Raw genomic sequence first — 17,897 nt, 5'->3', positions numbered from 1 at the left:
ACAGAGGATGAGATATCTGCTAATCAAAGATCTTTTGTCATGCAAAGACAGTGCAAAAGTGGTGCAACAACAAAAAAAGGCAGCAGCAGTCAGAGAAATGAAAGTGCAGGAAGCTCAGTGCTGAGCTCTCCCTTATCCCCTCAACCCTCCACGAGACTCTGATCTTCCTATCCTAATTCTTTTTAAAAGAATGGCTAAAAACATTAGCCTCATTCAGAAGTCATGGAAAAGAGATACTGTGGCTCAGCGGGGAAATGCTTGACTAACAAGCAGAAGATTGCCAGTTCGAATCCCCGCTGGTACTATATCAGGCAGCAGCAATATAGGAAGATGCTGAAAGGCATCATCTCATACTGTGTGGGAGGAGGCAATGGTAAATCCCCCTCCTGTATTCTACAAAAGAAAACCACAGGGCTCTGTGGGTGCTAGGAGTCAAAATCGACTTGACGGCACATTTTACCCACATACAGCATCTCAAGCAGGACTGGAAGTATGAAGAGGCGAATGCTGCTTCCGTGATGGCAGGCTCTTTCATGATCAGAAAGCTGAGGTGCCCAAGCTTCCTGATCACACAAGTGCCTGCTATCACGGAAGCAGCATTCACCTCTTCAGTAGAACACAGTTGTAGGCATGAGCGGTGGGCTGAGGAGGGTAGTGACAGGGTGGGGCAGAACTTTTGGCCCTGTTTGAGATGCTGTACATGGGTACAGCTTCCCTTTTATTTAACATCTTAATGAGACTATTGCCTCCATCAAATCTGCTGTGGATTCACTTCAAGCTTCAGCAAACTCATTCAGCAGTCACATGGGGAAAGTATAGTTTTGAACCGATAGTGCTGAAGAGCACAAGAAGAACAAGAAGTTCTGGTAGCAATAGCAATAGCACTTACATTTATATACCGCTCTATAGCCGAAGCTCTCTAAGCGGTTTACAATGATTTAGCATATTGCCCCCAACATTCTGGGTACTCATTTTACCGACCTTGGAAGGATGGAAGGCTGAGTCAACCTTGAGCCCCTGGTCAGGATCGAACTTGTAACCTTCTGGTTACAGGGCGGCAGTTTTACCACTGCGCCACCAGGGGCTCTGGTAAGAACTAATCTACCTACTTTCCTTTCACTATTCCTACAACTGTACCAAATTTGGTCGAAATCAGTTCCCACTTGCATTTACATGTCCACCATCTTGAAGCGGAGTGGATTACATCATCACAAACTACGCCACTGAGATATCCCTAGAACTGTACCAAATTTGGTTCATATTGGTCCAGGCATTGCAAAGTTGAAAGGGACACGGGGACACACACACACAATGCTGGGTGATCTCAAAGGCATTCCTTTCCTCAGGGAAAGCAGGCTAAAAACTCTACTATCCAAGCAAAGGTGGCCAATTTTGAAGGTCATTCACACAGAAATATTAAAACTGTAGGTGGTGCGAAAGATTAGAGCAACCCAACCACGTTAACTTTGTTGATTCATTTATCTAGTAATTGCTAAACCTCCCCAGGATTTATTAGAAATAAAGCATACACACAGAGTACCCATCCTCACAGCTTGTGGAGGGGGCAGACCATGAGCATTCATAGCAAAATTCCTGCAATTTCCTGTGAAAGACATTTTGCAGAGAGTGTGGGGAAAAGGAGAGTATATTGGTGTGAAAGTTCCATATGTATAATGACCTTCCCTGATTATGCTAAAGATGTTGCTACAGTTCATCAGATGACTAAATAATGCAATGTCCAGTTCTTTTATTCAATTTGCAGCAAATTTCCGTGTTTGCCTTGCCAACAGTCTGCATTCCTTAGTCAATACAGGAGAAGCTGAACAGTTTTTACTGAATTTGGATGCCCCCATACCCAGTTAAGAAATACATTATAAGAGATTCACATCCAATTTACAGCCACAGTGTAAATCCTGAGAATGGCCTTAAGCCCTTATTTTTTGTTTTCTGCCCTTTAAAGTCTCCAAAGATGCCACTTGATACTCTCTATGGCAAAATGGGGGTGTCTCTTGTTCTAGAATTTCAATTAGAAAATATTTATTTGTATTTGTGTTTGTGGTAAGGCATGAAGTTACACTAGAGGTTTTGAACTGAATGTAGTAGAGGCAGCAAAGCCACTGTGGGGATTGGGCAGTGGGGATTCCATATGCAGATTGGGGGAAGACGTTTGTAACAGTTAAGGATGGTTGGAGTGATACTGTTACTGGGAGAATGTGCTTTAGCTCTGTGGAAAGAAGAGAACTGTTATATTTTATTTCAAAGAAGAATAAATCCTTGGCTGTTTATCCTGGGTGACATCTTTAACTGTCAATTCTGATGTGAAGACAGAAGGATTGTTGTGCCAAGCCAACACAACCGCCCTAAGATGCTTGTGGAATCAGGGCGTGCACTAAAAGTTTCCTCAAATGGTGGCAGGGGACTGATTTCCCAGCTACAAATGTTTCAAAAGCTCATGGTGAGGCATCTGACTCACTCCTTTCACATTTCTCATGTTATATAGAGGCTAATTGCCTGGAATGCGATATGAAATGTTGCCCGATATTTATTGTCACTTTCTATATCCAGAATGTTTGAATATTACTTTAGCTGCAGCCTATGCACACAGGAATAGATTTAGATTTTACTTCTCTATCTTACTTTTATGGCTGTGTCTATTACTAATTATTATTATAATTATTGCCATTGCCATCACCATCTCCTACTTAAATTCTCCATTGATTGGTTGTTTGACAGACAATGTGACAGTTAATAATCTATATATTTAATTCTCTTAGCCGGCATGCGTGTCCTCCTGGATTTGGCGGCAGAACTCTCACGACACATTGTGAGAATTCCGGCCTTTGGCGAAAAAATGGAGGCAGCGGCGGCAGCGAGCCGCAAAACAGCCAGAGGAGGTGGCGGTGGGATGGCCTGGCCAGGCTGTCTGGAGTGAGGCAGCGGCGGCCTCGGCTGGGCGCTGGAAGGTGCTGGGGGCGGACAGCCTGGCCTGGTCAGGCCATCCCGAGTAAGGAGGCAGCAGCGGCGACCTTGGCTGGGCGCCAGTAGGCACCGGGGGCGGGATGGCCTGGCCAGGCCGTCTGGGGAAAGGAGGCATCGGCGGCCTCAGCTGGGCGCTGGAAGGCACCGGGGGCAGGACGGCCTGACCCATCCTGGGTGAGGAGGCGGTGGCGGCAGCATGGCCTGACCCGTCCCAGGTGAGGAGGCGGCGGCGGTCCGGCCACTAGGAGCAGGAGGCAGCAACGGGATGGTCAGGTGAGGGGAGAGGAGGAGAGCCGGCGAGAGGGCAAGGGGGCGGGGAAGCAAGTGGGGCAGCTGCCCTGTGGAGAGTGTAGGGAAGGGGGAGGGGGGCGGGCAAGAGTGTGGGGCGGGCAAGAGTGTGGGGCAAGGGGCGGGAAAGAGTGGGGCGGGGAAGGGAGAGGGAAAGAGAGTGGGGCGGGGGGCGGGGAGAGGGAAAGAAAGTGGGAGGGCAGGGAGAGGGAAAGAGAGTGGGGCGGGGCGGGGAGAGGGAAAGAGTGGGGCGGGGCGGGGAGAGGGAAAGAGAGTGGGGCGGGGGCGGGGAGAGGGAAAGAGAGTGGGGCGGGGAGAGGGAAAGAGAGTGGGGCGGGGGCGGGAAAGAGAGTGGGGCGGGGCGGGAAAGAGAGTGGGGCGGGGGCGGGAAAGAGAGAATGGGACAGGATGGCAGGGGGTCAGCCGGCCCCAAAGACCACACAGATGCTCTGTGAGGGTCAGCTAGTTTATGATGTATTTACTGCAAACTTATTGATATGCTCATCCATTCATGGGTATGGTCTTTTTTCATGTATGCATATGCACGTGTATGTGTATATTTATGTGTGCTCATTCCCTCCCCACCTAATTCCCCTCATATTAAATTTTTTATGATAACTGCACCATACTGATGCTAATTATAATTAGAAGTTAAATATCCTATTTCTTTATTAGAGACTCCAGCTGGAGAGCTTATTCCTTATTGGTAGAATAATACATGATACTAGGTCCTACAGCCGTTTTATCTTTTTATTTCTCTCACTCTCCTTTATCTCTTCCCATTAGATCCTGGGATTCCTTCTCTCAGTTTTGCTATTATTTATTTATTTATTATTTCTGGTTTACACAGTCAGACAGGTGTTATTGACTGGTTTGTTTTATTCAGACATCGAGCCCTTCCCAAGGACCTGGGATGGCTGGATTTTATCATCAATACTGTTGGTTATTATAGATATAGTCGCAAAATATAGGCTGTTCCCAGTAAAGTTGCTTTTTGTAATTGGCTGATGGTGATTTCTGTGGCCCCTATGGTGTTGAGGTGCTCTTCAAGTTGTTTTGGAATTGCACCTAGGGTGCCAATTACCACTGGGATTATCTTGGTCTTTTTATTATTATTATTATTATTTTACATTTTATATCCCGCTCCTCCTCCAAGGAGCCCAGAGCGGTGTACTACATACTTAAGTTTCTCTTTCACAACAACCCTGTGAAGTAGGTTAGGTTGAGAGTGAAGTGACTGGCCCAGAGTCACTCAACATGTATCATGGCTGAATGGGGATTTGAACTCGGGTCTCCCCAGTCCTAGTCCAGCACTCTAACCACTATGTGGGCTCCTTGTCCTCAGAGCAGTTTTTTATTTCACCTTCTTGGGATGTGCAGTTTTGTTATGTATGGGGGTATGAGTCAGGTGCTTAACTCCCATTTATTTGTTCTAGCTTGGTTTTCCCCCTCCCCCTGGTTGGATCACTTCCTTCCTCCTCTGCACTATCCTCTTTATCTTCTCAGTCTGTTTGAGGTTGCAGAGGTATGCAGCCTTATTGGCTCTCTACCTTATTGTACAAGTATGGCAGTATTATGGGAGGGTTTAATTGAGGTGTGCTTATGTATCATTAAGTGATATTTATTTTCTTGGCAGTTTGGATGCACACTAAATAGCACTCAAGATCCACAGTTCGTACATGCTTTGTCCTCATTTCACATTATGAAATTTTGGTCTGATGGCAGTATCTCCAGCTCTAGAGTGAATAGGGTTTCTGTGGTGTCCTCCTCTCCATCCGAGATATTTTCTTCTTGCTCCACTTCTATGACACTTAATATTGCCAGCTAGGATGAAAAAGGCTTGAGCAGTCCAAATGCTGGGAGATTTTGACCAAACTGAAAAAACTGAAATGAAATTCCTTCAGGAAATCAACATGCTGCCAGTTGACAAGGACAGGATATTCAGAGATTGGATCAGTGAAATTTTTGCCAGTGGCTGACATACTAACTAAATTGCTTATGAGCAGCCCCATTAAAATCAATAACTTTCTACTAAATTGTCACAGCCAGTGACTTTACAACAAAATTGGGGTGATTATTCTAATTCATAAACATTCAAACATGCAGGTTCAGTAGGAAATTACAGACTGTTTGCTTATGTTTTCGTGAATCTTCCAACCATGATGTTAGCATTACTGAATATCTACAGTCCAAATATGGATGCACCAGATATTGTTCATTAGTGTTTCTACTACTTGCTGCCCTAGTGGCCATCTGACAGTTGGTGGACATTTCAACAAAACAGTGAACCCTGTTCTACTGGCCTCTAACCTTGTAAAATAGGCTTTGTGGCAAGATGAAAATTGCATGCATGTGGGTCTGATTTGGGTCTGCAGATATATGGCATGTACCACACCCCGATGAGAGGAAGTACTCTTGTTTCTCCTATTTACAAGAACTGTTTTAGGCTAGATTACTTCTTAATATCAAAAATATAGTGCCATAGTACACTAGATAACATAGCTATTTCTGGTCATGCTCCAATTACTCTTGGTTTACAGATGGATACTCCCTCACATAATAAGAGATGGCATTTTAACACTTTTAAAAACGAGAGAATTAGAACTCAAGTAAGTAGTGAGATAAAGGGGGATTTTTTGCACTCAATGCATCTGAGGCCATAGTACTGGATGCATGTAAGGCCTAAATACAAGGTCATATCATAGTTTAACATGCCAGCATCTTGAAATAATGTATGGACCTTTTGCATATGGACCTCTTTCCCATAAATAAAGTGGTTTTTATTCTTACTGGTATCCTTGAGCATACACAAAATCCAGATGTGGCATTCAAGAAATGTAAGCATGGAGATAAGATTCAGGCTAAGCCCGGTTTAGGCAAGATGGTATCTTGAGGCATAGGACTACTGTGCCACTGTAGATAGGTGATCATTAGAAAAGATCAACCAGAGAGTTTGATCTGCTGAGTTCTTGGAATATTGTTGGCTCTGCAGTTTGAATGTTGGGATTTAACAATCGAGAAAGATTGATTTCTGCTGCTCAAATGAATAGCTGAATAAATGAGAGTACTCAAAAGTCACCCAGCCTCACATGAGAAGTGTGGATGTCTGCCTATACTCAGATTCTGTAAATTCTGGAGGATGCAGAAACTAAACAGCATTTGACAGTTTTTACTAAACAGCCACAGAGTGCCTAACATTATGGCACCACCTCATGTGTCTTCCATTTGTGACTCCATTTCCATCTATTTCACAAGTGCTTAATGCCCACTTATTCTAGTGCATAATCATTATAAATACACACAGCATCATCCATATGAATGATGCTTTACAAGGAATGAAAATCAAAAGGCAGGTCCCTACTCTACGGAACTTACAAGAGAATGAAGGGAGGAGTAAACAGGGGAAATTGCTCACAGAGTCCTATCTTTGCAAGATTGTCTTCAGAATTCCATAACACCACATGTTTCCAGGCCAGTATTATGTCAACAAATGTGTAAAACATATCAACTGCAGAATTTGAAAATTACCATTTTTTTTTATTGCAGAGTTCACAAATGTGCTCCTGCTGCTCCTGCCAAGCTAGTGATGATCAGGCACAACAATACCAGTTTGTTCAGCTCCCTCTCTAGCCAAATGAAACAGACAACATGGCTAAAGCTGAAATAAGCCAAGATTTCTATCCAAAGCCAGTAGTAGTAGTAGTAACATTCAAGAATAGTGCTGAAGCCCCCCTCCCCCGCCCAAAGTTCTTCTCAATCCCACTGATTGGTCCAACCTGTCCAACAACGCAGGTAGAAAGATCTCCTGGCCCCTCCTATCTGCCCAGTCTTCAGTGCTGTGGACCAAAAGGAAGAGGGAAGGAGGAAGCACATTTGGAGAATGACAAGATGGTGTCGTTCATAGAACCTTACAAAAAGCATCTAGCAAATCTCAAACTTTATTTCTTTCATTATATAGTTAAATAAAATCAATTTTATCAGCTGATATACTTTCTTTCCCACCCAAGAGTTAAGAAAAGGAAACTCAAAACTCTTAAGCCAAGGAAACAAGATGTCTTACCAGATGTTGGTAGCAGTGTGGCCCACAAGGTTTATTATCGATTGCAGTTTCTGTATTTTTCCGTTTGTAAGTATTAGGAGTTGCATGGAATGCTATAGAAAATGTAAAAGACTGGAATAAGCCTGGCTCCAAGAAATAGCTTCAGTTACCATTTTCACTAAATTTTTACAAGGCAACAATAATTATACTGAAAGTCTAATGATAATGAGTTTTCATTTAAACAAAGCTTCTTTCTTTTCAAGTAGTATGAAAACCTTAACACAAGAAGTTACTGATACTCCTGCCCTGACTACTTAGCATTGCCGGGGTAATGAAGTATGAATTATTGCAACTTTCAGTACTTAATATCTGCACTACAAGACTTTAAGAATCATTATTACAAAATGGCTCTGATCAAAAGTTCTGCAGGGATTTTAAGGGTGCTGGAGATCCAGTACATAATTTCCGATTATTGGAGAGCATTTTGGCAGTAGCTACTGATTTGAGAATTTGCTAGCTTAACTAAACTCTACTGCTGGCATGCTTGAGCGCTATCAGGTGATAGGCCATATTTTTTACAGCTTGTGCTAGGAACTGCTTTGCAGTTAGGTAGTGTTAAGTGAAAAATAGATAGTAGGGGAATGAATATTTCAACATGGAGGCAATAAGACAGTAAACAATTGACCACAATCGACTGATATCCTGACGTGGCATATATATTCTTGGGGGACTGGTTGTGTCATGTGCTTAAGCATGTAAAGATCCAATCAGAAAGCTACAAACAATTATCATAATTAAAACTTATAAAACTAGTTGTATTGGCTGGTACAGGGTCCTTGCATAGATCTTCATACAGAAGCGTGCCTGGTCCCTCATACTGGTTGAGTTAATTGTTCTTATGGCTTCTAGGGATGCGCACAAACTCATGCAGGTGTGGGTGGGAAGCAGTTCCCTTTAAAGGGAGATCTTTACCTGCTCCGCTACTGCCCTACCACTTATTCTACGAAAGGCTGTGCATGGCAGTGGCGTTGTTTCCTGCAGCCCATGTGCAGTGTCGGCACACACACGGCTACTGCACAAGCAGCCTTTGGTAGAGTGAGCACTACGCCTGGAAAAGTGGTGGGGTGGCAGAGGGGTGCTTTTTAAGGAACCACTCCCTGCCCTGCCAAACCGGTTCAGTTGTGGACGCCCGAGCCGGTTCAGCACTTCCCAAAGAAGGTGCCGAATCGGTTCATGCACATCCCTAGTGGCTTCCACCTCCAGTTGTAGTAAGCTCTGAAACAAAGACTTGTTTTTAAGTAAGACTTTGTCTCTGCCTGAAGCTATTAAGGAAATCTATGCCTGAAGCATAGAACTTAACTTCTGATGGTGATGCTTCTCATTGAGTCTAGGCCAAGCTCAGTGTGAACCATCCCAATAGCAGCTATTCATCTCTTTCAAGGGGTCAAGAAATCTGGGCATTTTGGTGTATACATAGCTTACCCATCATAAAGGGGCAAGACACTCAACAACCCTTCAGTTGAAATATGGGTCAGCTGTGATGTTTTGTCTACAGTGTTGTCTATATTGTCGAATAAATAATGATAATAATAAATGGTATTTGAATGATTGGTTCACTATTCCCCACACTTCTGTATTTTGCAAAACTAGTTGTATTGTCTTGCTTTTGTTATGGGTCATTCACCATAATAAAGATTCATTCATTCTGTATAACTGATTCAGGATTAGTGTGTAATGTCTTACAAGTCTCAGTTAGTAACCTTTCAAAGTCCTCATGTTTAAAGTTATTTATTATTATCTATCTGATTTCTATACCACCCTTCCAAAAATGGCTCGGGGCAGTTTACACAGAGGAATAATAAATAAATAAGATAAATCTCTGTCCCCAAAGGGCTTGCAATCTAAAAAGAAACATAAGATAGACACCAGCAACAGTCACTGGAGGTACTGTGCTGGGGGTGGATAGGACCAGTTATTCTCCCCTTGCTAAATAAAGAGAATCACCACATAAGAAGGCGCCTCTTTGCCAGGTTAGCAGGGGTTTTGGAAGAGGCTCAGAGGACTGTGTGCCTTCATCTGAGGACCGTTCCACTTCTTCATTTGAAGGGGCCTCTTGGGATGCTGATTCCAGAGCATACAGAATTATGAATAGAGGGGGACTGGTGTTAACTCCTGAGTGATCTGAGACATGATGTCTGGTAAAGTATGAACCAGACTGGCCCTCTGGTGGTCAAAGTTGGAATGGAGAGAGCCCTCATGGGCACTGGCTTGTGCTATAGATTCCCTCCTGGTGTGGATGGAGTAGTCAGAAAGGGAGTTCACAGATATGGGCCTTGGAGGACTGGAAATCCTTTGAGATTGTAAATCTATAGAGTATTGGAGAGTATTTGGCACAATGAGCACATCTGGTCAGAATGCTCTATCAGTACTCCTGTTGTCAGGCAGAATAGGTGATCTGTTCCTCCTACGAGTCCTGGATCCTCTAATGGCTTCTTTGGCCTGGAGAGAATTGGCAGCCACTGTCTGAAGAGCATGATCTAAGGTGGAGTCACCTAGTTGGTGGTTTCTGTCTAAATCTGCCCCTCTCCCATTCTGGAATGGCCTGGCCTGCAGGGCTGGACAGGACAGATGACTGGGAGCTTTTCCTGTTAACCTCAGCTGGCCTTGTGTTCAGAATGGGATCAGTGGGCCACGACTGTTAGCAGCAGTACCCCTGATTATTTCGTACTGGTGTAGCTCCCTAGACACAAATATCTCTGATCCATTGTGAAATGTCTGGTGGCAGGCACTCCCTGTGTAAGGAGAGAGAGATTGGGAAGAGATCAGGAGCTGCTGGAGTTGTATCCTGGGGACCTTGCCCTGGAATGACTGGTTCAACCAGTGCTGCTTCCATTGGGGTCTCAAAGGGGCCCTCCACGGGGGCAGGGGTACTCATGGTTACCAAGGAGTCTGGGAGGTGCAGGGTGGATCATGACCACTGTTGTGTGACTGTCTGCACTGGTCCTGGTTGGTCAGAAAGAGGGGAGCCCGCTGGTGTTGAGGCATCCCCTGCATCCTCTATCCCTGAGGCAACGGACTGCATGGGCAGGGCCAGTTCAGTACTATCCTCGAGCTGCTCACAGTTCTGAGGTGCACCAGTATTGGTGTGCTCCTCAACTCCGAGAGGCATGTGCACTCTGCTCTCCTCATTGCGGAGGAAGAAGAGTAACGCGTGGCCTGTTGCCTTGTGCACTTTCATTTTTGCTGCACCGCATGGCCCTCTGGTGGCAGGGCTAGTGAGTGTTTTGGGGCCATGTGGTTGTGGTCCCGTTTTCTATGCTTAGCTCTGCTCCGGTCTTGCTGTGTGGATGGTCCTTGTTCCATGTCCTCAAAGAGGGACAGAGTGGGACACACTCTTTACATGATCTTTTTTTTTCCAGGGGAAAATGGAGACAAGAGCAACAAGGTAGTAGGAAAAGAGAGGAAAATTACTTAGCTGGAAGAAGAAGGTAGAATGAAGAAAAAATGCTGGAGCTACTGTGAAGTCCTGTTCCTGGGAGCAAGGCAAGACCAGAACTGGGAGGATCTTACCAGAGGCCGTATCGGATACTTTCATTTCTTTAGAAGTCCTGCTCACAAGGGAGCAAGTGGGCATCACAACCCACTACAATTGATACCTTCCTACTCTGGAAGAGAAAAGGCTCCTTCAAGGCACACACGGTAGCAGTCAAAGAAAGACTGAGGAAATTAGATGGGAAGTGGACGGTTGGTGATGTCACTAGGGGCAGGATTTGTGCCAAACCTATGAGGAAAAGCTCTAAAAGGTTCCAATTCATGGTTGTACACATGCACAAACCCATCGGTTTGAAATGCATAAAGACAACACATAAAAACTTTGGTATTTCTAAGGCACAATTATAAGCAGTTAAGCAGAATGTGGCCACAGATGTTGAAGACAAGTGTCATGATGCTTGTAAATGTATGCTACTACATACTTTATTGAAAGCTCAATGTGTTTTTGGCCAAAAAGGCCCTCTTCAGGGGCAAGTATGTTGTCTGAAAAATCTTACAAGAGATCTTGTGAAAAATACTCCTTTCTTACTAGAAGCAAAATGAAACCTGGTTGTGCTTTTAATATAAAGCATCACATATTGACAAGCATCCCAAGATGTGTTCTCTCTTTTGCTGGCATTTTGTGAATGCTTCCCAGCTTTTTTGTACTTTCCACAGCTGTTGAAAGCATACAGAAAATGAACATATAAAGCTGTCTTATGCAGAATCAGACTGTTGGTCTATCTAGCTCAACATAATCTACAACTGACTGGCAGCAGAATTCCAAGGTTTCCGCAGGATGTTTTCACAGCCCTACCTGGAGATGCCAGGGACTGAACATAGGATTTTCTGTATGCAAAGCATGTGCCTCTACTATTGAACTATGGCCTCATCTCCACTCTTAGTGCAACAGCTACATTAAGTTCCAAGACCAAATGATCCACTGAAACATGTACGCTCTTTGAGATATTCAATTTGGCCAGCTTAGTCCAATGGCTTTTTGCACATCCAAGAGCTCCAAAGCATATAAAGCTGTCTCCTTTCAACAACAGAGGAACCAACTCCACACATGCACCCATATGTGTATACTTACAAAGTGTGTATACTTACAAAATACTAAGCACAGATACAAAATAACTACTATTGCACTTACGGTGTAAGAAGCAATCATATTTGAAACATCGCCTACAGAAGAGGGTATGAAAGGAGTGCAGACTTTGCTCCCTCTGAACAGATTTGGCATTTGGCCCATCTATGTTTGGTGTACATTCAGGAGGAAGAGCTCCTGGAAGCTGCTGTTCTGTGAGTTCTTTGTATCTACAGAAAAAGGTGGTGGTTGTTTTTTAAATGTTGCAGTTTTATAAAGTAGAAAGTACCATTTTGCTGCCCTTTCATGTAAAGAGTAACCCATCTGAATGAAACAACATATACTGACTAACAAAAATACTTTAATCTGGCTAAAACCATTTCTATTATTTGTTGCCAAGGAACATTTTCATCAGTCTACAATGTCACCTGAACTGAACAGTATTTTATGCTATCATAAAAGGATGTTACTAGAACTGGATAGTATAGCACATTAGCACTGAGTACGAGCATTGTCTACTGAAAATCCTATCAGTTTCAAGTGGGGGAGTAGGAATTATAAATGCACTCAACTCTCCCACTGAAATTAATGGGACTTAACTTTGCCGGATCATGTCTTTGCATTCCTGTCAATTTCTATGTTAGTAAACAAGTATCCTATACAGGTAGCCTTCATTATCCATGGGGATTCCATTCTCAGTTACAACTGTGGATAGTGAGAACGTGAGGCAATGGGAATTGGGATTTAGGTTCCTGGAGGTGGAAAAAAGGCTTTAAAGGGCAGAAATAAGAGGGGAAAAGATTGTTCACCTGTAACTTATGATCTGATAATGATCCATTGACATCCATAAGAATGGGTACAGAGCCTGCGCAGGATCCTCACGGATGGAATACTGCAACTCCTCAAGGCACCCCACCTCCACAGCTTCAACACAGACTATTTAAGGCGGGTCAGATGCTATGCTCTTCAGTTCTTGGAAGACCGCAAATGAGGACAAGCATCCTTAAATGGCGAGTTCATTATTGGGGTAAGATCTGCACACTCATTATGCTCATAGCCCAATGCTACTGTGGTGGGGTGGACAGGAGGATCTGATGGATGTCAACGGATCACTATCAGATCATAAGTTACAGGTGAACAACGGGTTTATCTGGATTGTGATCCATTGAGATCCATAAGAATTGTTTAGTTAGCTCCCTGAGGAGGAGGGTGCAGTAGTTATTGTAACATCCTTTTTAATATGCCTCTCCCAGAGTTAGCCTCCACTGCAGAGCAAAGATCTATGGCATAATGTTACAAATGTAATTCTGTGGACCATGCATGTTGCTGCCTTACAGATATCCTTAAGCAATATGCCAGATAAGTGTGAAGCCGAAGAAGCATAGGCACACGTGGAGTGGGCCTTGATAGCTCTTGGAGGGTCTATTTTCTGTGATTTATAGGCCAGTATAATCAGTTCCAAGCCACGTAATGGCACAGTGGGGAAACGACTTGATTAGCAAGCCAGAGGTTGCCTGTTTGAATCCCCGCTGCTATGATTCCCAGACTATGGAAAACACTTATATTGGGCAGCAGCAATATAGGAAAGATGCTGAAAGGCATCTCATACTGTGCGGGAGATGGCAATGTTAACCCCCTCCTGTATTCTACCAGAGACAACCACAGGGCTCTGTGGTCGCCAGGAGTTGACGTTCAGCTCAACGGCACACTTCACCGATAATCAGTTCCACTAGCCAGTGGAACATACGTTGTCTAGAGATGCAGGATACATCTTTGGCCAAGCTTTGTAAGTGATAAAAAGGCATTTGGTAGACCTGAAAATCTTTGTATGATCCAGGTAGAGTTCTACGGAATCTAAAGAATGCATAGCTTTCCCTAATGGAGCGGATGGGTTCCTAAAGAACATTCATAGCAAGATGTCCTGGTTAAGATGGAAATCAGATACCACTTTGGGTAGGAAGTCATGGTCCATACACAGTAGTACTTTGTCCTGGTAGATTTGGGTAAATGGTGAATCTATACGTAGAGCTATCAGTTCATTGACCCTTTTAGCCATTGTGATGGTTATAAGGAAAGCCATCTTCAAGGTTACTAGTTTAGTAGTGGCAGTCCTCATAGGTTTGGACGGGGCTTGTTTTAGTGCATAGAGGACTAAAGAGATATTCCTGTGTGCGACTGGGGTATATACAAGAGGATATAACTTCATCAGGTCTTTCAGAAATGCTTTGCTATCAGGGCGAGAGAAGAGTATCTTGCCATCGCAACCAGGGTGTTATACTGATAGTGCAGCAAGGTGTACTCTCAATGAGACATTAGCCAAGCCTTGAGATTTTAAGGTTGTCAAATAGAGAAGAACTTCTTTTATGTTAGCCTGTCTGGGCTTGGAACCTCTCACCTTAGCATAAGACTTGAACCACAGCCATTTCCCCAAGTAATTCCATCTTGTGGAAGGTTTGCAATTTGCATTGGTTAAGTAGAATCTTTGCTAGAAGTCTATTAGCCATGCCGTCAGGCACAGTGAGAGTCTGTCTGAATGCAACACCTGGCCATTGTTTTGAGTCAGAAGATCTGTTTCCTGTGGCAATCGGAGGTACTGGTTTCTGGATTGTTTGGATACAAGTGGAAACCATGGTTGTCTTGGCCACCATGGTGTTACCAGAATGCATGCCACCTGAGTAGTCAGTAGCTGAGCTACCATGCACCCTATCAAGGGCTGTGGGGAAAACATGCAAGGGATTGTCTTCAATCAATCCATCTGAAAGGCAACTCCTAATGACAATGGATCATGTCCTGCTCTGGAACAGAAGCAGACACATTTCATATTACTTGACGTGAATAGGTCTATGGTCAGATACATCCAGGTTTTGAAGGGGAGAGCGATGTAGCCCCGCTTCAGCTCCCACTTGTGGTGCTGCTGATGAGCAAAGGTGTGGCTTAGGCTGTCTGCTAAAACATTGTCCAGACCCTTTATGTGAATTGCTAAGGGGTAAATCAGATGCCAGATGCACAGGTGCCAAAGTTGCAGGTTGTGGGCACAGAGGGATCATGACACTGTTCCTGCCTGTCTGTTGATATAAACCAAAACAGTAGTGTTGTCCAGTTTAACTTGTACTATTTGGCCCCTCAGAAATGATAGCAAAGTCTTCATTCCTTGGAACACAACAAGGAGTTAAAAAAAACTGATGTGGAATTTTCTTTGCTGTAAAAGCTCCACTTGTCTTGTATCTGATGGCCATTGCAGTGAGTGCCCCAGCCCATCAGCAATGTATCTGTCGTGATCCAAATAGTAGGACTCATTAATTGAAAAGGAACACCACCCAAGAGATTGCCCATGCTTGTCCACTATCCCAAAGAGTTTAATATTGTTGTAAACCACCCAGAGACTTAAGTTTTGGGCGGTATAAAAATATGTAAAATAAAATAATAATAATAAATAAATAATAATATCTGAGCAGGGATTTCGAGGCGTACGTGTTGGTTGTATACGTTTGGGCAGAAAATCGAAACAAACCAAAGCTGTAGTTTCCACATCTTTAGATAAGCATGATGTACTACTGTCTTGCATGATGCCATGAGACCCAATAAATGTTGTATGTAATGGGCAGTCTGCATGGGATGCTGATGGAAATCCTGGACCATCTCCTTGATGCAGTGTTGGAGTAAGTACGCCTTCTTCGTTTCAGTGTGGAGTACAGCCCTAATGTAGCTTATGGTGCTTACTGGCTCTAGATGAGACTTTCCCCAATTGACCTGGATCCTCAGATCGTGGAGATCTAACACATATGTCTGAGAACATAACTCGCTTTGGTCTTTCGATGTTATAAGCCAGTTGTCGATGTTATGAGCCAATATGGGTGAACCGCAATACCCTGCATCCTCAGATGAGCCACTACTGCTGCCATGCACTTGGTAAATACATGGGGTGTGTGTGTGTGTGTGGAAAGGCTGAAGGGTAACACTTTGTATTGGTATATTTGCTCTCCTACAGTGAATCTTAGGTACTTTCTGTCGTCCTTCCTGATGTCGATGTGAAAGTACGCATCCCTTAAACCCGGAGTTACAAGCCAAGTTTCTTGATATAGAAGTGGTAATATCTTCTGTAACGCTGTCATGAAGCATTTTTTCACATGGACACATTTGTTTAAGCGGCAAAGGTCCACGATTGGGTGGATTCCGCCTCCCCTCTTGAGTATCTGTGAACAAGAGTAAAAACCTTCCTGGCTGTGTGCCCACTGCACAGGGGCAATATTGCCCTTTGCTAATAGTTCCTTCATCTCTTCCTGTAGTGACCGAACTGGTTGTGTAAAATGCATCCCGGAAAACTTTGGGATCATCTTGAATTCTATGGCGTACCCCATTGAAATTATCTTCAGGACCAGCGGTCCGATGTTATGCAGTGCCATGCAGGGGCATGGAGTACCAATCTGATAGTGTTGGCAATAGGTAATAATGGGGTGGCAAACCTGGTGGAGCTGGTTGCCTGCCATGATGTTATTGCCCATGATGGGTGAGGTATTGCCAAGATGGAATTGGCTGGAAGATATAACTGTAACAGTGGGCGGTTGCAAGCCTCAAAGATGTTTCTGAGGCTCCGCTTGCTTGGTATGCCAACCTTAGTTATTTTTATTTTTGTTCACATATGGATGTTTGTTGTAAGGGTGATATTGTTTCCTGAAGTCATTCTTGTCTTGTTGCTTATATGTGGGTCTCTGCTTGGAGTAGGACCTGTATATTGAGGAGTATGTCGATTTGGAAGCAGTTGTAAAGGTCTTTGTGAGTTTCGATTTTTAAAATTTCTCCATAGTGGAGTCAGACTCCTCACTGAAAAGACCTTTCCCACTGAAGGGAAGGCCCTCTATTTTTTCTTTTATATCAGCCTGTAGGGTGGAAGAGAACAGCCAGGCATGCCGTAAGGGAGACAGCAGTTGTCATAGACCTGGACTCTGTTTTAGCTGAGTGTTTTGCCATGCTAAGTTGTTGACATGTCAATGTGAACGAATTCACCATGGTTTGTTTGAATTTTTTTTTTTTTAATCCTCAGGCGATAACATGTCCAAATCTTGTTGGAGGTCCTCCCATAGGCAATGATTATATTTTGCCATGCAGGCAGAGTAATTAGCTACCTTGATAGCCAGGCAGGCGGTGGAGTGCACTTTCCTGCCCATGAGGTCTAATTTTCATCCTCCTTTATCCCCAGGTGTTGTGACTTTCCCCCGATTTTGCAGATGTCACAAAATCGATGACCAGTGAATTTGGGGCTAGGTGCTTCAAAAGTTAAGTGTTTTCTGCTTCTTGTACCCGATATAAGTTCCCCAATCTCTTAGAGGTAGGCGTGGAGATGTGTATAACCTCCCATGAACTTTGCGCCGCTTTGGAGATCACAGGAAGAACTGGTAAAGCTATGGCTGTGTGGATTGTGATTTCACCATGAAGTTATAAACTGGGTCATCAATGGTGACCAATTGTGATTTTAAGTCTGGACCCAGGGCCTCAGCCATCTCTATTGGTGGTATGCTTTGATCTTCTCCGTAGGGCAGACATGCGTGACCAGTAGCACGTCTGTTGGAGTATCAGCCAAATTGTCCAAATCTTTGTTATCCAACTCAAAATCTGAAGAGCCATGATTACTATCAGAAACTGAATGTGCCAGTGACGTAAGCTCAGGTGTTTGGGTTTCAGTAGAAACCATCTTATGGTTTGATTTTTGTCTGTGTTTGTGTCTCTGTGGTCATCTTCTTTGGCTTAGGGTCAGGGACCACTGGCTGAGTAGTTGTAGACACCAATTTATGCACAGGAGGTGGCGTAATAGTTTGGGTCGACATTGATTTGCTACATGTAACAGGCTTGTAGTGAGAGACAGTGGCATCCCCACTTGCCAAAGTGTGAACCAGTAGTACCTGTGTGAGAGATGATGTCAAGGGGTAGTAAGGCTTTGGTTGTGAAGGCTTCCATGGTCTGTGTTCCTGATAATCA

At 43.9% G+C, this 17,897-nt stretch overlaps 1 protein-coding gene across 7 annotated transcripts in view; it reads right to left on the bottom strand.

Annotated features, from left to right (window-relative positions):
• EZH2 (enhancer of zeste 2 polycomb repressive complex 2 subunit) overlaps nt 1-17,897 on the bottom strand; it is a 92,053-nt gene that overhangs the window by 13,796 nt on the left and 60,360 nt on the right. For all 7 annotated transcript variants that reach the window (XR_008310449.1, XM_053265737.1, XM_053265736.1 and 4 more), the window contains 2 exons: nt 11,991-12,154; nt 7,328-7,419 (listed from right to left, as the gene is read on the bottom strand). Coding sequence is in view for 6 of the 7 variants with exons in the window: in XM_053265737.1 (XP_053121712.1) it covers nt 7,328-7,419; nt 11,991-12,154 (256 nt within the window). In the remaining variant the exon portion in view is untranslated. The remainder of the gene's footprint in view (nt 1-7,327; nt 7,420-11,990; nt 12,155-17,897) is intronic.

This window comes from Hemicordylus capensis, chromosome 6, assembly GCF_027244095.1.
Source record: "Hemicordylus capensis ecotype Gifberg chromosome 6, rHemCap1.1.pri, whole genome shotgun sequence".
NCBI lineage: Eukaryota > Metazoa > Chordata > Lepidosauria > Squamata > Cordylidae > Hemicordylus > Hemicordylus capensis.
This window is presented reverse-complemented; position numbering and strand designations above follow the sequence as displayed.